Source organism: Taeniopygia guttata, chromosome 17 (genome assembly GCF_048771995.1).
Source record: "Taeniopygia guttata chromosome 17, bTaeGut7.mat, whole genome shotgun sequence".
Classification (NCBI taxonomy): domain Eukaryota; kingdom Metazoa; phylum Chordata; class Aves; order Passeriformes; family Estrildidae; genus Taeniopygia; species Taeniopygia guttata.
In genome coordinates this window covers 711,200-732,672 of record NC_133042.1, presented here as the reverse complement: position 1 = coordinate 732,672, position 21,473 = coordinate 711,200, and the positions used below count along the sequence as shown (strand labels likewise).

At 49.9% G+C, this 21,473-nt stretch overlaps 1 protein-coding gene across 13 annotated transcripts in view; it reads left to right on the top strand.

Moving 5' to 3' along the window:
• EXD3 (exonuclease 3'-5' domain containing 3) overlaps positions 1 to 21,473 on the top strand; it is a 253,822-nt gene that overhangs the window by 107,460 nt on the left and 124,889 nt on the right. For 10 of the 13 annotated variants that reach the window (XM_032751442.3, XM_032751447.3, XM_032751441.3 and 7 more), the window contains 7 exons: positions 11,377 to 11,543; positions 13,024 to 13,162; positions 13,502 to 13,715; positions 14,829 to 14,938; positions 16,040 to 16,247; positions 17,337 to 17,503; positions 19,739 to 19,909. In XM_032751442.3, coding sequence (XP_032607333.2) covers positions 11,377 to 11,543; positions 13,024 to 13,162; positions 13,502 to 13,715; positions 14,829 to 14,938; positions 16,040 to 16,247; positions 17,337 to 17,503; positions 19,739 to 19,909 — 1,176 coding nt within the window. The remainder of the gene's footprint in view (positions 1 to 11,376; positions 11,544 to 13,023; positions 13,163 to 13,501; positions 13,716 to 14,828; positions 14,939 to 16,039; positions 16,248 to 17,336; positions 17,504 to 19,738; positions 19,910 to 21,473) is intronic. The other 3 variants (XM_030286950.4, XM_030286957.4, XM_032751444.3) reach the window with 2 other exon arrangements.

Genomic DNA, 21,473 nt, shown 5'->3' with positions numbered 1-21,473 from the left:
CTTCTATTCCTCTCCCTGTGCTTTGTCCCCTGTTCAGGGACTGGCAGGAGCTCAGTGGGGGTGACAGTGCTTTGATGCTCATTCTGCTTTTTCCCTGTGCCATTTTCTTTGGATTCACTATTCTTGTTGGAGGTCTCTGGGGAGACACAGCCACAGCATGGTTTAAAGGGAATATTAAACCATGGACAAACTGGAGTTTGCAGTAGGAGGAAAAGTGGGAGGCAAAGTATCAATCTCCTTCTGTTTTTCAGGTCAGTTTGTCATGGGGTCATATATTGATTGGAGGCTGAAATAACACCAGTTACTGGAAAGCAAAAGGATGAGTGATGGAGCTAATGCAGAGAACAGGCATGGCTGTGGCCATCTCAGGAACAGCATTCCGTAATTCCAGGAGCTGGACTCAGTGATCCTTGTGGTTCCCTTCCAGCTCAGGATATTCTGATTCCGTGACTGTGATTCGGTTCTGCAGCTGCATTCTGCTCTCAGGAGAGAGCAGGCAAATGTGCACCTGTACTAATGAGGTTTGCATTGCTAGGCTAAAAGAAATGGGAAATTTGCACTGAACAAACCCCCAGCTTCTGTGGGAGAAGCACACAGGAAAAGCCAAACATGCAGTGTGTTCCGAGCCTCCCCAGCTAACGAAGAGTCTGTCAAAGGATGACATGTACAGTTCAATGTAAACACTTCCAACTACTTCCTGCATGGCTTAGGCTGTATTAATTCTCTGTAAGACCTGGAGGGCTGGTGTGTCTACTGTAATTGTAGTAGTTTTATTTATAACAAATCCAGCCATTGCTAGATAAATAAATTGTGGTTAAGCACAAAGGTGCTGATGAATTCTGGTGTAATATTACAGTAGGTACAAAGAAGCCAAGAAAAACCGCCATAATTTGCTGTCCAATCTACCAAATTGTAAAAAATAATTCTAAAAGTCAGCTAAAATTTCTCTGGAGTGATGTAAGATGTGTTTGTTCAATAACTTTAGAAAATCAGCCCCCATTTACTGACATGTGGATCTACTGGATCCAGCTGGGGATTGACAGAGTTGGGTGTTGATTCTGCTTCAGGGAGAGATTGGCAAAGGATCCTTGGAAAGCTCAGTACTTCAGTCTTAAAGTTGATGACCAAACAGCCTTAATGTGCAAACTAATTAAGTACTGGAGAGAGTGAAGAGAGGAGACTGGAGAGAACACACCGGGGAGGAAAAATCTCCTTTAAATTGTTTTGGTGTGTTAGAGACACATTCTGACCCTGCCACCAGCCAGGGCCAGTGTGCTGCTAAGCACTGTAATTACATTTCTGTCACTAGCAGGCATTCACTGGCTGCACAGCTTCATCAGAAGGAGATTTGGTATGGTATAAAGAAGAACTAATTGGCTTATGGCTGTAGGTTGAGAGGTCAGGGTTAGATTAAGGAGTTAACAGCATCAGTAAGCTGTTCAACTCCACTGGGGTGTGCTGGGGGAGGTTTAGTTCTGCCAAGTGGGAAATGCATCCTAGGGGTAGGAATATATATATACAGGAATGATGATCATGCAAAAATCTTATAGAAATGTGTGGAACGTATCAGTATCAGGAGGGGTGTCCAGGATACCTGTTAGTAACTGCAAACTGCAGCAAATACAGGGTAAAAGTCACAGAATCCTGGACTGGTTTGAGTTGGAATGGACTTTAAAAATCATCTGGTTCAAACCCCCTTGCCATGGGCAGGGACACCTTCCACTATCCCAGGTTGTTCCAAGCCCTGGCAAACCTGGCCTTGGACACTTCCAGGGATCCAGGGGCAGCACAGGGAAGAATTTCTGTCTAATATGTAATAAAAATCTTCCTTTAAAACTGTTCCACCTCACCCTGTCACTGCCTCTGTATAAAGTCACTCTGTCTTTTCCATAAGCTCCCTTCAGGTACCAAAGGGCCACAACAAGGTCTCCCCAGAGCCTTCTCTTCTCAGCCAGCTGAACAACCAAAGCTCCTGTTTATATTCCACAGAGTAAAAATGAGGGCAGGCTCATTTCAAACAGGCAAATCCTCATGCTGCTTTTGCTCCAGGACCAAGGGAGCCCTGTCAAGAACCCAGACACTGGCCTGTACGGCCAAATAGGGAAAGGCAGGGGGGAAGATGGGACATGGAGCTTGCCTGCTTCCCAGGGTTGCACAGAAGGAGAGGATGGATTCACTGATAAAAACCAAAGCAGACAAGGGCTCTGCATGTAGTCTGTTTGCAGGTGGGAGCCAGTTCTTACCTGCAGCTCCATGGCAGGAGCCCCACAAGGCTCTTGTGCCGAGGGAGCTGCTGTGAGCTGGGGCTGTACAGGTGTGGGGGATCAGTTTGGCCAGTGTCACTAAGTTTTCAGCCTTCACACACACACACACAGACCCTCTCTGCCCATCTTACCCAGCCAGCAGTAAAATGATCCAGCCATTCAATAATCATCCCAGATTATTTAAACCCTCTGTAATCCATCGGTCCCTGTCTGAGCGCTCACTGATAGATATTGGCTTCTAAAGCCTGTGCAAATCAGCTGCCTTGCACACAGATAATCAGGCTGCTGGCAATTGATAGTTTGGCTGTATTATACTTTTAGGCACGATTAGTTCCCCAGTTCCCTGCCAAAAAAAGAACCACATAAACAGAGGATTGTTTAGAAACAAAAAAGTTCCTCTTGACAGAGAAGTCATGTAAATGGGAAGAAACAGGAAACCAATCTTCCCTTGTTCACTCTGAAAGAATGCATATCTCTGAGGAATGTTGTAATTATGGATTTAGGAAATCAGTCCAATTTGCCAGGGTGTGAATTTCAGAGTTCATTCAGTCAACCCTCTCAAGCATTTCTCCTTCAGAACAAAAACCACCAGGAGCTAAAGTGTAGCAAAAGAGATTAAAGTAGAGAAAAATCAACTGCCAAGCTTTGCTTTTGGGAAAGATCTTGCACAGATACTGATTATTGCTTAGGCTCTGAGCCAGGGAGGTTTGGGCATGGCAAAACAGAAATCAGTGATAATCTGTGTTTGTCCCTTGCGCCTCTCTTTTCCATACCCTAATGATGGGAAGAGTTTGTGCTCCTGAGCAAGTATTTCCATTGTCATGATTTTTGCTTATTTACTTTGAAGGCTTTCCTAAATAGAAAAGAGGAGACTTTTTTCCTAAATTGAGCCTATGGATTCTCATTATGTATGTGACTGGATATAGGAACACTTACTGGAGCTATTGGTGGGTTAAGTGCACACTGGTTTAGCTCTTTAGGGTTAATGCCAGGGCTCCAAACCAATCGAGAGTGCATTGGAGTGACCTCAGCTCACGCACATCCTGCCAAGCAGAGGAGGTGTCACCCTGTGAGTTCAGGTCCCAGCAGAAGGACAGAGGCAGTGGTTTCACTCCTTCACACACCTGCAGCTCTGGCAGCTCTGCAGTGACGTGGAGCTGCAGGGCTCTGTCCCTGTCCCCACAGTGGGCCCGGCTCTGGTAGCACATGGAATTCCTCTCTCTGTGGAATTCCTGCAGACAGATCCTGTAGCACAAGTTGATGTCACATGCTGCTGCTAAGCTGGAATTTGGAATGCTCAGATTGTATATGCACCCTTCAGGCAGCCCCAGAGCTTAGCAGACAGCTGTATTTTCCTTGTGCAAGCTTCTGTGCTCCAGGATACAAACGAGAGTAGAGTTCTGGGATGATGACTTCTGTAGAACATTTATGGAAGTGCCAAGATTGTAAAAACCTTCTGAGGCTGGAAAGCCCAGAGAAAGGAGGCTCAGGTCAGTGAGGCTCAGCAGCAGTGCAGGTCACCCAGTACACGATGGGAGCCTCCACTTCCTTAAACTGGAGAGCAGGATTTGCCATTGGCCCCGTGACACTTCATTCGTGTGTGTGTGTGTGTGTATGTGTGTGTGTGTGTGTGTGTGCGTGTGTGTGACACGATGACAAAAGGCAGGGAGATAAATGCTACTTCAAAATACACTGGGAAGATAAGGGTTGCCAGTTTGTCTTCAATGCACTGTGTCATTTGGCTTAGACAAAGCATCTACTGTGATAAGTAACACAGTACTCTGCTCTGAAAGAGTTTGGCCAATTTCCCCATCCTCATTCATCTTCAGTCTTGTCAAGTGCTGGAGCACTCCCAGAAAATATCTCCAGCCTGCCATCGTGGGACCGAGGTGTGAGAAATCTGGAAGCATATCAAAAATCTGTGCCTTCTGTATTCAGACCAAGTCCTTGGTGCTTTGCTGATCCCTAGGATGAATAATATTCAACAGCTCTGGGGCCAGGGTTAGGTTGGAATTCAGAAGGTGCCTCTGCAGTGGTTGTGAGAAAGAGATTTCAGGAGGAAGCACAGACCCTCAAGATAGACTTCACACAGAAGAGAAGGGAAAAGAAATTTTATCTGAAAAAGCAAGTAGGGGAAAGTTACCTTAGTCTATTTGCTATGTAATTGTATTTGGGGGGGGTTATGGATGTCATTCAGTTCTTTTCTCTTCAAACAAAGGTTAATTTAATGGGGTTTGTTGGACACTACAGCTTATTGCAGAGCTACACCTGTGCCATTCCCTGACCAGCTATGTGGAGGGGATAACAAGTGTTGCAGGGGAGTTGTGATTTTGTGTATCAGCATATCTGGAGCTGTGGGATGTAACTGAGGAAAATGAGTTAATTATGGGTTAAAATAAGAGGTCATGATCTGGGAAAGTCCCCACAGTGTCAGGCTATGCTGACACTGCTGAACAAGACCAGGAATTGATCAGTGGCCCCAAAGACAAGTGGCACTGCTGACTGGTCCCAGCACAGCCCCAGGCTGCCTTCCTCTGGGGATCTGTCTGAAGTCTGCAGTGATAGGAGCAATGGGACAAGATCCCTTCCCTGAAACCTTCTGTGCAGCAGCAGTGGCCAAATGGGCAGTAAGAGCTGATTTTCTAGGACAGTATTTTCAGTCAGTGGGGAGTGAGATCCAGCATCGGGATGAGCTTTGCTATCTCACAGATGTACCATGGTGCCCTCTTAATCCAGAAGCCTGTCCTGAAGTGTCTGGGGGATTATGTGCCAGATGGTTCCTTGGGCACATGGGAGCAATGTCCCTGTACAGTATTGCACCTTCCCTCTTAAACCTGTTAAATATCTATTGGGACATTTTTGGTTGATATCAGGGAAAGGTTCTTTCCCCAGAGGGTGCTGGCACTGCCCAGGCTCCCCAGGGAATGGACACAGCCCCGAGGCTGCCAGAGCTCCAGGTATATTTGGACAGTGCTGCCCGAGATGCCCAGGGTGGGCTTGTTGGAGTGTCTGTCTGGTTCTCATGGGTCTCCCCTAGCTCAGGACATTCCATGGTCCTCCATTTCTGTTTGGGTTTGTGCTTTGTCCAGCCAAGAAACATTACTATCCACTGCTGAAGCTACTGAAGTGAAATCTGGGAATGATCATTCCAGATTCACTTCAGTGAAACATCCTGTTTGGAGCCTTTCATCTCTGTGGAGGGAAGAGTCCATGCCCTGTGGAGCTGCTGCCAGCAGCAGGTTAATCTGTTCTGTGGCTCTGTGAGCTGCCTGAAGGCCCATGGAGGATGTGCAACAATGTGCTGAAGGAAATGTCTCAATCTCTTGCTCAGTGTTTTTTGAAAGTACTCTCTCTCCAGATCTGCCTCTGAAAGCTGCATTGGTTCTTTCCTTCTGCTCTGTACCTGCTCACATCTGTGACAGCCAGAGCAGATTTTGGAGACACGATGACTTAATCTGTTGAAAATTAATTACTTCCCTTGGGGGCTGCCTGACAAAAATCTGGGAAGAATCCCAGTGCAGGAAACTTATTTGGATCTCTATGTACTATTGTTGAGTATGATCAGGACCATCCTGTATCCTGGGTAAATGAAATCTTGGGTGTTCTTTGCCCGGGAGGTGCTTGGGACTTGAAAGCAGCAGCTGCTGCAAGAAGCTGCCCGTCTGTGTAGAGAGAAGCCTGGGGAATGCAGGGCACTGCTAATCACACAATCAGAGCCTCATTTCAGTTTGAAATTAGCTCTTCTCTGAGAGCTCATCTCTGCACTTCTGCTCAGAGCAGGCCCAGCTTTGTGGGACAAAGTGTTGCCGTGCCCTGCCTGGTTCCACTGCCCTCCTGGGCCCGTTGCAGTGCTTAGCCATTCTCATTGTCCCATTTTTTTACTTTTTGGCCTGGCTGGAATTTCTGGGAGGATCTGACTCCATCTTGTCTATGGTCCCCCCAATAAAACTGAAGAGAGGATTATATTCCCCTACATCCAGCCAGGAGTTTCCTATGCTGAACAAGCCCTGCTCTCTCAGCCCACATGCTCCAACCCAGTGACCATCTCATGGAATCCCAGCATGGTTTGGGTTGGAAGGGACCTGTAAAGCCCCTGTGGGGGTGAGCTTTACCAGAGAAGCGTGGTGTGACCCTTCTGGCTGCCACTTGGCCGTTGTTGTGTGAGGCACACAGGAACATGGAGCAGATGCATCCTGTCACACAATATTGTTCAGCTGCTCACCACAAACCAGCAGCTTCCTCCAGGTTGCCAAGAACAATCAGCTCCCTGTGAGGAGCCCCAGTACAGAGGCAAGCTGACTGTAAGAGTTGCCTTTGCCTTGATCCCTGCCAGTGATATCCTAAGGTAGACTCCTCTGAATTGCCTTTTGGAAGAGGCAGGGGGCCCTGGCCACCGAGTGTCCAGATGCACAAAGCAGGAGCGAGGTGGGGCAGACACCTGTACCACCTCCCCGGGCCTGAATGTGGCCCGGGGAGCCGAGGGTGCCCCAGGGAGCCGAGGGTGCCCCAGGGAGCCGAGGGTGCCCCGGGGAGCCGAGGGTGCCCCAGGGAGCCGAGGGTGCCCCGGGGAGCCGAGGGTGCCCCAGGGAGCCGAGGGTGCCCCAGGGAGCCGAGGGTGCCCCGGGGAGCCGCAGGGCCGGAGCTCTGAGGGAGGACCAGGCCCAGGCCGCACTGCTGTGGGAATGGCTGCCCAGCAGGGCAGTGGCTGCGGCAGTGACCGCTGAGCACGGACCGAGGGCCGCCAGCGGGGCTCTCCATGGAGCCTCCTCTGCTCTCCCCCAGTTCACAGATGAGTGCCCAGTGCCTGTGACCAAGAGCAGCTCAGATGGTGAGACAGCAGCCTGTTCTCAGGGCGTTCTCAGCCTCTGGCTGCGGGTGGTGGCCGTGGCCGAGTGACTGCTGCTTCCACAGAAACCTTGCTCAGGACAGATTGGAGGGAAAATTGGCCTCTTTTATCCAAGGGAGAGGATTTCCTCCCTCCACCGCGTCCTTGTGAGACCCCACGTGGAGCACAGTGTCCAGCTCTGGGGTGTTCAGCACCACAAAGGCATTGACCTGTTGGAGAGTCCAGAAAGGGCACAGAGATGGTCTGGAGCCCCTCTGCCCTGAAGCCAGGCTGGTAGGGCTGTGGGTGTCCAGCCCAAGGAAGAGAAGCTCCAGGGACACCTTATTGTGGCCTGTTGCAACTTGAAGGGGGTTTAGGGGAAAGAGGGAGAGGGACTTTACCTGGACAGGCAGTGACAAGACATGGGGAAATGGCCTTAAGCTGAAGGAGGGCAGGGTTATATTAGAAGTTGGGGAGAAATCCTTCCCTGTGAGGGTGGGCAGGCCCTGGCACAGGGTGCCCAGAGCAGCTGTGGCTGCCCCTGGATCCCTGGAAGTGTCTAAGGCCGGGTTGGATGGGGCTTGGAGCACCCTGGGCTAGTGGAAGGTTCCTGCCCATGGCAGGGGAGTTGGAACTTTAAGATCCCTTCCAACCCAAACCATTCTGGGATTCCAGGATCTCTGTAGGCTCTCCGGAAGAGAGGATCCCCCTCCTCTTAGAGAAAAGGCTGTGGCCCTGGTCTGAGCTGGCTCTGAGGGTACCAGCTCCACCCTTACACTTCAAGGAGTTCCCTTCAGTGACATCTGATGCTCTACCCATGCAGCACAAATGATGGAAACTTTGAAACAGAAACCTCGAGCACAAATTCAATAAAGTTGCAGTGACAGTACCACAGTGGCATGTTCAAGGAATGTTTCAGCACAGGTGTCTGTACCTGCCACACCACAGGGAACTCAGCAGTGCTGTCAGTGCCCTCCACTGCTGACAGGGGTTTGTCCTTTTCAAGTCTGGCTTTCTTTTTCCCCCTTTTAAAATTGCTGACTCTAAAATATTCTCCTTGACATTTTCTCTACACCAGCAGGAGGGGGTTTTGTTGGTTCTGGAAGCACTTGAAAACAGGGGAAATTGGCCAAGACATTCGAAAGTTAAATTAAAATCTGACTCTGCAAATAGCCAATGTCAGTGGTGTGAATAACGTCCCTCTTTGGGAAAAGATGTTGAGGCAAAGGGCAGAATTGGCTGGGACTGAAATGCATAACACATACAGATAAAACTGATCTAGGGTTGGATAGGGTGATTTCTAAGGGAGATATTGGATATTTGGTTTCAAAATTATTGGTACCAATGGAGAAATGGTTGATGGGTTAAGGTCAGGACATTGCTGAGTTTGCCCTGCGTGGTTGGTGTGAGCTTTGTGAAGCCTTGGCAGTGAGAACAGGATTTACGGGTAGAAAATCTGCAGCCATCACTGTGGAAGCTTTAATCATGGGTTATTGTTGGTGTCAGGGGTTTCTGTGTGCTCCTATGGATTAAAGAATGTATGATATGTCTAGAATTCCAAGAGGGATGTAAACAAGCCTCATGCTCTATAGAATCTTTTCCTGCTTGGAGGTGTTGCTGATGTTGATCAGAGCACCCGTGCCAGTTTCCTCTTGAGAAATGTTCATTTACTGACAGCGAAGCACATGAAATGTCATCCCTGGTGAAACATTGCTCTCTGCATCTGTGCCCACATCTCTGGGGCCAAAGTTTCCACATTCTTGCCTCTCGCAGAGCTGTTGCGGTGGAAGCCTTTCCCCTTTAGAGCAATGTTGGTTTTTTTCTTTTTTTCAGTAAAAAGACGAACAAAACTATTTTCTGTTTCAGAATGCAAGAGGGGATATCTCTGGAGAGATTAACCTTCTTTACAGAGTTTTTTTTTTGTGGTTGAAAGAAGAAATCTGTTATCATTAAAAGAATATAAAAAAAATCTGCACCTCATTATTTCCAGAAATAAAGCTGCCACAATGAGATTTATTAAGAATTGACTCCGGGTGAACTGAAGAGAGCTCCAACACCAAAGAGTTTGTGTTTTAGAAAAAAGACAGGAAGACAATAGGATGGGCACAGGGGGAGCAAGAAGAGGGAATTACTCTGCAATGTTAGTAAGAAAATATGTTCTTTTTGGAAAGGACTCTGAGAAGTGGCTTGGCAGATGTGCAGGAGGGTTTAACTCAGCCCCTCTTCATGTGTTCAGTGCTTGGCTGAGCTCAGTCACATAAGGCAAAGAGGGGACAGAGACACAAAGGTCAGGACTGGCGTGGCCAGGGGAAATGTAGAGGGCAAGAAGCATGAGCAGGAGAATGTGTCCTGTCCTTTTCCTGCCCTGCCCCTTCCCCCCTGTACCTGAGCCCCTGGGGAGCCGCTGGACCCCTGTCCTGCTCCCCCTGGCTCCTGCTGTGCCCCCAGCCCCTTGGGAACAGCAGTAAAACTGTACCTCCTCATACCCGTGAGAAGAGCTGTGGTTTGGCATTTGACAGAGGCCCCGGGTGCAGGCAGAGTGCTGAGGCAGCAGTTTTTGTGAGCAGGCTGCTGTTACCTGGGGTGCCAGATCCCTCCAATCTGTACTAAGCCTCTGCCCCCTTCTGCACCTCTGGGTGGGGGTCATTCTTTTTTTCTCCTTGGCTTTCTGTTTCACTTCCTTTTTACCTTGGGGCCATCAACAGATTTGTTTCCTGATCTCTGTGTCTACTTTGAAGACAAATTCTCACCTTTTAGTTACTGAAGGAATGTGAGGAATGAGGCCCCACAGCCACAGCCTCCCACCCAGCTGGGAGCTGTTCCTACATGCTGGGCAGAGGGAGCAAGGTGCCTGGGAACAGGCCTGGGCCCTTGTGCAGTGCAGATGGGCACACAGGGCAGATGGCAGCAGGGTGGGGACAGACTTCCAGTGCAGATCTGAGCATTTTACTCCTCTGAAATTCTTGTTTGTAGTGCCAGTCCTAGAGCTACAGGTCCTGGGCCACCATGTAGGGATTCAGCTTGTTTTAGCAGTTTTCTTGACAATATTAACTTCAAGGGCAGATCCATGACTAGGTCAGAGATGAGAAGTTACTACGTGGCTGTGGTGGCTCCAGGATGTTTGCAGCACGTGTGGGCTGGCTGGGGAGGAGGTGGGGAAGCTCCCACCCCATGAAGCTGGTGTGCCCCTCGGTGTTAGTGTGTTTGTATTTCCTCTTACACCTGCACCTCCCAGAGGTGGACAAGGCAGAAGAGCTCTAGTGCATCCAGCTGTCATCAACTGTCGCTGCCCCTTGCAAGTGGCTGCTGACCCCTGCCAGGGTGGGCACTGTGCCATGTTCCTGCCAGAGCTGGGCTCTGGGTTTAAACCATAGGCAGTGTGAATTTGTGCTGGTGTCCCCATGCTCTGCAGTGAGCCAAGGCATTTCCCTTCCTCCAGGGAGCAGCTGGGAGCAGGGAATGTCCTAAAGTGCCCTCCCTGTTTGCAGGTGTGAACACAGGGCACAGTGACACCTGAGAGTGCGTTTGTCCCAAAGCAATGATCCAGTTCTCACCTTCACAGGGCCTTGAACAGACACAGAGGGAGGAACTCCTTTATGCAATCATTGTTCGCCCCAGCTGGATGTGGGACTTGCACATTTCATCCAGCTGAGTTCCAGTGCAGGTGCCACCACAGCCAGCCTGGGCTCCACCCGTGGCTGTGCCTGGTGCTGGGGGTCCTGGAGCCCCCATCTAACAGCACTGGGGGCTGGAGGCTGGAGGGTGATGTCAGCCTTTTCCTGGCTCTGAACACCACTCAGGAAAGCTTTGCTGATGTGCCCTCCCTGCCCTATGAATGACTGGCAATCCCATCCATAATCACCTAGGGATGACTGGCAATTGCAACAATCCATGCAAATACTTCCAAGGATGGAGGAGACTCCAAACCACCATCTGCCCTGGAGAGATAGGGAATGTCTATCCTAAGAAAGCCATCCCAAGAAGATGCATTATGGTCTGGAGCCCCTCTGCTCTGGAGACAGGCTGGGAGAGCTGGGGGTGCTCCCCTGGAGAAGGCTCCAAGGAGACCTTTCAGTACTTAAAGGGGGCCAATAAAAAAGATGGGGACAGAGTTTTTAGCAGGACCTGTCGCAACAGAACTTGAGCTGATGGTTTTAAACTAAAGTAGGGGAGATTCAGACTAGACATAAGGAATAAGGGTTTTACAGCGAGGGTGCCTCCTGGGAGGAGGAGAAACCCCCATGATGGAAGTTGCACTGACAGTCTGCCCTCCCCCTGCCCTTGCAGAGCACAGTTGGGGAGAACCGGTGGCTCCAGGAGCACTTGGTGCAGCTGCTGCTCCGGCACTGCGATGCGCGCGGGGCAGCGCGCTGGGCGCAGCGCTGCCGGGTGCCCCCCGAGATGCTGCCTCAGCGCGTGGCTGAGGAGCTTCAGAAGCTGCACATCCAGGACAGGTAAATCTCCTGTTTGATGCCTTTTCCATGCAGATTGCTTTTCACACAAACACTGTATATTTGCTTAAAATTTTCTGCCATGATGTGTCCATGGGGACAGAAGTTTGCAGAGACTTCCTCCATATAGTTGGATCCCATTGTGGCCCTGCACACACTGCATTTGTTTGTCATAAGCCTGGAAATGTCCATGAAAAGGGCATTTTAAACTCATCCTGAGTACACAGAAGCTCTGTGAGATTCCTTCATGCTGCTGAGGGTTCTTACACTTCCTCTGCCAGATCAACAGTGCAAATACTCATCTATTTTACTGAGGTGATTGCAGATCTGTCAGAGTTTTACTAATTATTACTTTTTAATGCTGATGATTTTGGGAAGATGGCCTTGAACAGTTTATGTTCAGGGATCCTGGTTTTGTGGATCTGCTCTTTCTCCTCATGCAGATCTGCACTTGTTCAAGCACTGTGTCACCTCAGGAAATACAACACAGATGTAATCACCCTCAAAACACTTCTCCAGAAGGTCCACAGCTTTTTTGGAGTACAGGAAACTCTTGTCTGTCTTGGATATGCTCCTGCCTCGCTCCAAACCACTGCCAGACCTGCTCTCCTCCTCCTCCCTCCTGAAGCCACAGCAGCCACCAGTTGGGAGCCAGGAGGTTTTTCCATGAGGGATAAGTCCTCAAAACACAAAGGGGTGATTACAAGTGTGTGGCTGAGCCACAGACTGTGCATCCAGAGATAAAACCCATCACTACATCTCTGTGCTGTGGGAGTCCTGTGTTGTGGAGGGAAGGCAGGTGAGGGTGTGCTTTGCCCTGCGTGAGGAGCTGGGATGGATGAATAAACCCCTTTGTACTGCAGTTTACTCATCCAGTCATGATACCTGCTGTGGTAGCTGCTATAAAGTCAGCAGAGCCATGAAACCCCATAAAACAGTCTGGCTGCCCAGCCTATTGAGTAACACAGCCACAGCTTCCCAGAGGGAGTTCACACTGCACAGAACAAGGTGGCACCAGCATATAAATGACATCATCTGTCTCTGGTCACACCACACAGGGCTCTTGAGCTCTGCAGGTGAGAATATTCCTGGAGATCTGAGGCTGCACACCTTCACTAAATATTTTACACAAATATTGACTTCCCGATGCACACAAACCCACAGGAAAGAGTGTTTGTGCAGGGAGAGCTGCTCTGCTGCAAAATTGGGCACATAGCCTCCCAAACATATGGCTACTAATAGTTTCCCAAATAATGAACCATTTCAAGTCTCTATGGGAGAGAGACTATCCGGAAATGTGTGATCTGTCCAGTGGAGCTGGATCTTTTTGATTAGTTTATTTTCTCTGGGAAAGAACTGAGTGTCATGGGGAAAGAGAGGGTCAGGGTGAAATAAGGGGAGTAAAACTTAACCCTCTTGCTCCAATCCAGGATTTCCTTCTGGCTTTCCATGAATTCAAACTGTTGCATCTGATTCTGTTCAGGGTAGAAAAGGTCACAAAAGCAGATAATTATGAGGCCAGTAAGAAGAAGGACTATTACCAGCTTCCTATTCCACGGGAAAATATTCACTTTCTGCAGACATGGGAGGAGATGCTGCAGTGCTGGGAGAAGGTGCTGCAGGTGAGTGTTACCTGGGATTGGCTTGGCAGGGTCAGGGAGCTGGAACTCCATTGCAGGCTGAGACACAGAGTTGGATGTGGCCACTGCCATCCACTGCCTACCTCCCCAAGCCATGAACAGCTGCTCCTTTAAGCTGGTCTGGTTTGGGGAAGGTGTTAGGAATTGTGCCAGGTAAGGTTTTCCTGGGCAGCACAGGTGCTATGAGAGTTCCCTGTGTCTGTGGCAGTTTGCAGAAAGAGCTGCTGGTGCTGGGGAGGAAATGCTCGTGTCCTGGGCAGATTCTCCAGGCTCCTCTCAAGCACAGACAGGCTCTGGGTGCAGAAAGTGTCTTTGTTGCAGCCTGGGCAGGTTGTTGGTGTGGACATGGAGTGGAAGCCTTCCTTTGGCATGGTGGGGAAGCCCCGTGTCGCCCTCCTGCAGCTTGCACTGAAGGATGAGGTGTTCCTGTTGGACCTGCCGCAGCTCCTCGAGCAAGCTGAGACTGAGGGGGAAAAGGAGAAGCTTCCCCATTTCATCCAGATGCTCTATTCAGATGCAACCATCACTAAACTAGGTAACACCTCTCTCTCTTCCCCACCTCGGGACTTCACACTGCCTGTTTTGTCATCTTCGTCATTCCTAGATCCTGCATTAAACAACAAAACATTAAACCTGCATTAGCAATAAACATGTAGTTCAGAGATTTTTTTTTTGGTGACAGGGAAGCATCTTTGCCCCTAACCTTGTGTTCTCTTAGTGAAGTAACAGTTTGGGAACAAAGTGTGAACAGCACCCCATTTTTTCTTGGCGTTGTCATTCCCTAAGTCCACTTGCCATGGAACCAGTTTTTGTAGCCCTGAGTGTTCAGGCACTGCCAGGCCAAGACACAGTGACTATTGTAACTGGGAGTGATAGAAATACAGGATGAGAGAACCACAGAAAATCTTGAGCTGAAAGTGACCCACCAGGATTATCAAGCCAAGCCCTGTCCCTTCCCACACCCCCCAACAGCCCCACCCTGGGCATCCCTGGCAGTGCTGCCCAAAGGCTCCTGGAGCTCTGGCAGCCTCGGGGCCGTGCCCATTCCCTGGGGAGCCTGGGCAGTGCCAGCACCTCTGGGGGAAGAACCTTTCCTGATCTCCAATCTGACACAAGACCCTGCCCTTATATCTCCCCATTTCAGATCAGATCCAGGATTCCTGATATGACTTGCACTCTCAGACTTGGGATTGTCCTAGCTCTGTACTAATCCCCAGCTGACAGCCAGCCTTCAGTGGCTCAGGTAATTCTGGTGGGCAGAGCTGTCTGGATGTGCTGTCCCTGTCCCAGAGCTGCTGTGCTGGACACCAGAGGTCTCTGAATTACCATACATGGTTTTTGGAGGCTTTTATCAGGAGCTGCTAAACCTGGATTTCAGAGGCAAATTAACAAATACCTTTCCCTGATTTTAAGTAAGTTGATCTTAAACTCAGCATTTTTCACGCACCTCTCTTTTCCCTTGATCTGCAAGAGTGTCTCTTGGGAACACAAGAGATACGACCCATTCTTGTTCCCTGTTTGAACAGTCTTCCCACCAATGCTTATAAATATTTTGTCAGCATTTTGACTCTGAACTAGAAGAAGCTGCAGTGCATTAAGCATGATTTCAGTTTTCCTACCTGTGTGATTTGAGCTTTTTTGTCTCCAGGCTATGGGATGTCTGGAGACCTCAGCAGCCTTGCAGCCACATGTTCTACTCTGAAAGACACAGAGAAGCAAATGCAAGGTGTGGTGGATCTTCTTGCAGTGGACAAACAAGTAAGGATAAACACATGGAGATGTGGGAAATGGTGTCTCCTGCATGTGCTGTTGGTAACTGTCCTGAATCCTGTTTGCATCCTGGATTGGCAGGGAGATGGCTGCATGAGTAAAGAGACCATTTCCTCCAGATGGTTTGAGGTGTTGGGATTCTGTAAAGGAACACAGAAATATTTTGTTTTCATCAACTAAAATGTTAAAGTTTATGATACTGTCAGCTTTTTGATAGCCGTTATAAAAGCCGTGAAAAGCTCTTGGAGACCCAGCTCCATTCAGCCAGGACAAGGTTTCTCAGCACAAGTTGTACTTAGAAAGTTCTTGTAGAAATTCTGCTACTCCAAGGCAATGCATTACTGAAGCAGATATGGTGGAGTTAATGATTTGTACAGAACTCTGATGTTCCTAGGAGAGATGCTGGTGGGTTCAGCACAGGAATTTCTGGTCAGCTGAAGCACAGCTGTCTCTGAATTTGCACACAGGAGCTTTCAGCAGTCTGCAAAAATGTTCAGCACAACCATTTTAATGGGTAAAATGCACAGAGTGTTTCTGAGGCTGTGGGTTGAGGTGAAGCAGATCTTTGGGATTGATAGCTTAACCTGGGAAGTGCTGCAGGGGCTGACATAGCTGCCAACAGCCATTGCCCTAGTTTAAGCTGAGAAATGGCAGCTGCAGAGAGGGCTGCCCAGGGTGTCACAGGAATGCCTTTTCCCACTGGGACTAGGAGGAGAAAACTGCTGAACTGCCACTGCTGGTCCTTTATTGTGTGAAAACCCAGCAGCCTCCAGCATGGTGAGCACCCTGCAGACCCCTGAGGAACCTCATCCCAGCCCTGCTGCTCTGGTGCAGGGCTATACAAGAATGCCCTTTTTTCCCTTCCTTGGCTATGGAAGAGATTTCTCTCCAGCAAGTGTGTTTGTTAAAGAAATAACCCAACACTGTTTTTATCTCGTGCCATCCCAGCCCTTGTCTGAGGGCTGGGGTTCAATATGACAGGCACGATATGGATGTGATAGGGCTGTGCCTGGCCCCACCAGCTGGAACTGGAGGTGGTTTGGGAGCTGCTCCTTAACCAGGTGGTTTCTATCTTTTTGTTTCCATCAGCTGCAGTGGGGGAAGGACAGCCGGAAGGTCGATGGACTGTCCCCGGAGCACAGCCATGAGCAGAGAGGGGTCAGGCAGCCGGAGAAAGGACTCAGCCTCCTGGTGCAGCATGTGCTGGGGAAGCCTCTGGATAAAACAGAGCAGCTGTCAAACTGGGAGAAGCGGCCGCTCCGGGAGGAGCAGATCCTCTATGCAGGTCTGGCCCTGGGTGGGTGCTGCAGGTGCCCAGGCCAGGCTGTGTTTGGCTGCTCTGTCCCCAGGAAAGTCGTTAAATAGCAGAGGAAGAAAATGGCTTTGCAGATTAGTTCCTGTTCAAAAGAGTCAGCACATGTTTTGTTTGTTCTTTTGAGGACATGACTTTAATGGTTGAAGTTTAAACTGTCCAGTGATTCATTATTTCCCTTATGAAGGAATTCCTGTGCTTTGCAGATTTTGTCTGATGAAACATCACCTCAGTGAAAACTCCTCTCAGTAACTGAAAGGAGGAAAGTCCACTTCCTTCTGCCTCATTTCACAGCCTTCCTGGGAAACAAATGCTGTGTTCATTTGTCACAGTGAGGTGCTTGTTAGAGCCAGGTTTGAAATGGGCAGATGTGGTGTCAGAAACTGCAGCACAGACTCAGGGCTGTGGAGGGACCCATAGAGTTTATTGCTGATTACCCCAGAGTCAGAAGTCTGGGTCTAAATCTTTTCCGGGTGCATCAAAGGACAGTCTGCTGATGCAAACCAGCCCGTTGTTAAATTCGACTATCCTTGAAGCTGACACAGTTCTCACAAAAGTTAATCACTGGGACTTGTCAGACTGGCTGGGAGAGTTCTCCCATTGCCACTGCAGGGAGCAGCAGCACGCAGCAGTGAATGTGGGCAGGTGATTGCAAACAGCTCGGGCAGTACCTGCTCAGATATTGCATCTCCTGGGGAAGTTCCCTTCCTGTCAAGAGGAGTGACAAGGAGCTGTGGGCAGGTTTGGGGACAATGGTGAGGAACAGGGGCTGGCTGGAGCTACCTGGTGGTGGTTGGAAGAGCCACACTAGAGTTTACATTGGGTTATTGGGTTAGAATGGAGATGGCAGAGCCTGTCTTTCGGAGCTGCTGCCTTGACTCGCTGTGAGTGTGGGTTCAGCTGATGCTCAGTGAGTCAGTCCTGGAGCTGAGGGTATGATCTGAGGGAGTTGCAGCTTCACAGTTGTTCACAGTGACTTTTACAAATGTGGGGGCTCTTCCTTGCCTCAGGAAAGCCTCTGGTTTACTTTTGAATGAGCCTTATATGAGCTGAGGCTCATTCTCTTCCCTGCAGCCTCAGATGCCTACTGCTTGCTGGAGATCTATGAGAGGCTCTGCAAGGACCCTGAGAGCTTCGGTCTGGGTTCAGACCTGACAGACAGTCTGGTGGGAAAACAGAGCAAAAAACCCAGGGCAAAGAAGCAGCTGAATAAACAAGAAGCACCATCACCTTCTGAACAGGTTTGTAAACATCCTCTAAGAGCTCCTTGCTGCTCAAGACCCCTGCACATCACACACTGCTGCTCTCAGGCACACCATTCACTGTGCATGGCTGTTCTCAGGACTCTTGCAGCAAACATCCTCCTCACCCCTCCCTCCCAGGACACTCTGCTCTCTCCTTGGCCTGTCTGGGTCCAGCTTTCCCTGCTCTTTGAGGTTCACTTGTATTTGCACAGTGTGGGTGCAGATCTGTATGCTAAACCCAGTGAGCCTTGCTCGTGGAAATGTTCCTTCCACATTTTGGGTTTGGATTCTGTGGCCAAGGTTTCAAAACTCTTACTTCCTTACTTTTCCTTTTCACCGAGCTTCCACACCTTGCTTTCACACTGGGAGTATCTCCTTTATTGTGTCTGGAGTAGAAGTCTGCAAAGTTAAAAGCAAATAATCCATCAAAAATGCATTTCTGCTGGAGGCTTGTGTCTGCCTCCCTGCCCACCACCACATTCTATGAGAGGCCTCTCCCAGAAGTTTGTCTTGTAGCAGAGCCTTAAAACTCCAGCAGAGCTGTGCAACTCTGCTTAAGTATCTTGAAATGTGACTGGTGCCTCTCAGCAATAACATTTTACATTTAAAATGGAACAATTCAGTGGTTTGTGCACCTTTGGAAACCTTGGCACAAATGCCATTTTGTTATTGCCTGAGAAAACCTACCGTGTGTATCTATGTATCCTGAAGAGCCCCAAGTGTGTGTGGAGCTCCTGAAGTCAGTGCCTCTTTCCATGGCTGGGCTGAGATGCTGCTGTGTCCACCTGTGTGTAAATGTGCAGCATCCCTTGGCCTTCAGCAGGCAGGAGAACACAGAGCTGCTCTCTGAGCACTGGATTCATGGGATGTGTGTTGCAGCAGAGCTGGGTGGGAAAAGTCAGCCCTTCAGGCTGCAATCACCTTGGAAACCCACGGGTCATCTTTGTGTTCTGTACAGTTAGATTCATCAGCCCAGAGGCAGTTGGTAAAACCTGGACTGGGACACCAAAAAAAGCAGACTTGTCCTGACTGCATCCTGCAGGACTCCAAGCTCTCTTTCCCAGTGTTTCCTCGTCTGAAGTTGGGCTAATGACTCTATTCTCCTTTATAAGCTTTTTGCTCTCTGCTGGCATGAAATGTGAGAAGAAAGCTCTGTACGACAGTGCTGGCCACTGGATAAGCACTGGCTGAGAGCCAGCTGCAGCTCCTGCACATCTGTTTGAACAGCAGCAGCAGCCAGGGGTGGTGTCTCCAACTGCCTCAGCTTCAGGGGGCAGCTCCATCCCTTGTCACTGCTCTGGTTTCACAGCTGCATCGACCACGGTCCTTCAGGAGCTGGTGACAGCCCAGTCTGCCCAGTGCTGCAGAGCCCTGGGTGCAGGGACCAGCTGCTGGGAACTACAGCATCACACTAATGTTGCTCCTGGACCTGAGCTGGTTCCCATGGTGAGCTCAGGTGGAGCTGTCTGGTGTGCCACAGCATTCTCAGCTTGGAGCCAGCTCCTGCAGAACTGACCTGCAGTGCTGGCTCCCTGCATAGTTGCTGGCAGTGTCCTTCAGTCATCCCAGCTGATTCAAGTTCCCAGAGTCAAAAGCTGGACATTGGAAGTTCCTTAATAACTTCCCTTCTCCATGAATTTAGCTATTGTACTTCTGGGAGCCTCCCAAAGCCAAAGTCCTCCAAGTGCAGGAACTCCCCCAGCAGCAGACATTTGAAATAAAACAAACAGAATTCAGGCGCTGCCTATTTTTAACCTTCCAAAGGTAACAGAGTTGCCGTGGTTGCTTTGTCTACCTGTTTCTCCCTCTGTCTGTCCCGAATCATAGCTTCAGCACATGTTTATTAATTGCAGACTAATTTAGGGGAACAGCAGCCTTGACTATGTTTCTGTGACTTCTTGAAAATGAATGTCTGTGCAGAGCACTGGAGGCCAGGTTGGCACTTCTCCAGGGAAAGGCTGCAGGTCACTGGATCAGGTGGCCAACTGGTCAGTGAGAGAATGGTGAATTCAGAATTATCTCCATCATGTTCTGCCCCCTGCCCAGGTAGTGATGGCAATGTGGAAAGGATGGAAGGAGGATCTGGAGGTGCTGCAGAGCATGGGGGAGTGGTGACACAGGTGGAAGGAGGCACTTGGATGTGCCATGTGGGTGAACTAATGCAGGGGGTAAAAACACAAATATACTGGGAATCAGACTTCTGCTCCTTATGGATCTCCTGCCTTTATCTAGGAATGCCAAGGACCCAGAACAGAGCCCCCACGCCCCTCTGCCCCCATCTCCCCCCAGGAGTTCAGCGTGGTCTGTGACAACATGCTGCAGGGCCTGGGGCGCTACCTGCGCTGCCTGGGCGTGGATGTCCGGCTGCTGAACAATGAGGATGAGCACAGGAAAGCTGCTGAGGTGAGTTCACAGCTCCCGTGTCCATGGGGACAAGATGGGGCTTACTAGGAAACTGCACTGGTTCTCAGGCTGCAGGAGCTTCTATCCCTATGCTGAGTCCCAGCTCTTTGGGTCACCCTAAGCTCTGGCAGCTGGAATCAACTGATCCCTCCAGTGGTGTGTGGCCTTGGTTCTCACTTCCAGGAGAGAGGAGGGGAGCAGAGGCTGCTATAATCTCACTCTTACGTGTGTCTGTTTGTGTCATTGGCAGCTGGGGCGACTCAAGTCATGAGAAGAACACAAGTGGAGGGTAAAGATCATAGAATCACAGAGTGGTTTGCTTTGGCTTGGAAGGGGCCTTAAAGATCATCTCCAACCCCCAAAGACATGGCCAAGTGTCTTTGGGGAGGCTGTGTGTTTGCAACAAGACAAAAGTCAGTGAAAGGAGCCAACACTCACTTAGATTTATAATGCACTCCAATTTGGGCTTGCAGGGAATGTATTCGTCTGCCTTGTGTCCAGGTCAGTTGGGCAGAACCACAATCCAAAGATGGCTGTTCAATACAGAAGGGAGAATGTCCTTAATCAATAGCCATGTAACATCCTGGCTGGCCTTGCGAGATCCCCAAAGGTGATCAGCCACAACTCGCAGTGATATTTGGGAAATGAGGAGGGGACCATGAGTATTGCTCTGCGCTCCCATAATAACTCTGCCTTTCTGCCTACTGGATGAGAGACAAATGCTGCTTCATTTCAGACACAATTTTGCTATCCCAGGAGAGCAGATCACAGAATCACAGAGTCACAGAATCCCCTGAACTGGAAAGGACCCACAAGGATCATTGAGAAGAGCTCCTGGTCCTGCACATGTACCCCAGCATTTCCACCCTGGGCATCCCTGGCAGCGCTGCCCAAAGGCTCCAGGAGCTCTGGCAGCCTCGGGGCCGTGCCCATTCCCTGGGGAGCCTGGGCAGTGCCAGCACCTCTGGGGGAAGAACCTTTCCTGCTCTCCAGCCTGAGCCTGCCCTGACACAACTTCATGCCATTCCCTCAGGTCCTGTCCCTGGTCACAGAGAGCAGAGATCAGTGTCTGCCCCTCCTTTTCCCCTCCCCAGGAAGTTGTAGCTGCAATGAGGTCTCCCCTCAGTCTCCTCTTCTGCAGGCTGCACAGACCAAGTCTCAGCCACTTCTTATACACCTTCCCCTCGAGGCCCTTCACCATCTTTGTTGCCCTCCTTTGGACGCTCTCTAATGGCCTAGTGTCTTTCTTATTTTGTAGTGCCCAAAACGGCTATCAGGGTTCGAGGTGAGGCCACCCCAGCCCAGAGCAGAGTGGGACACTCCCCTCCCTTGACCAGCCCGTGATGCTGGGCCTGATGCCCCCAAGACTCAAATGTCCCTCCTGGCTCCAGGGCACTGCTGACTCACATTCAACTTTCTTTCAACCAGGATCCCCAAGTCCCCTCCTGTGACGCCACTCTCCAGCATCTCATTCCCCAGTCTGTTTGTATTATACAGCATTGCCCCATCCCAAGTGCAGAATATGTCACTTTCCCTTCTTGAACTTCCTCTGGTCGGTGATTGC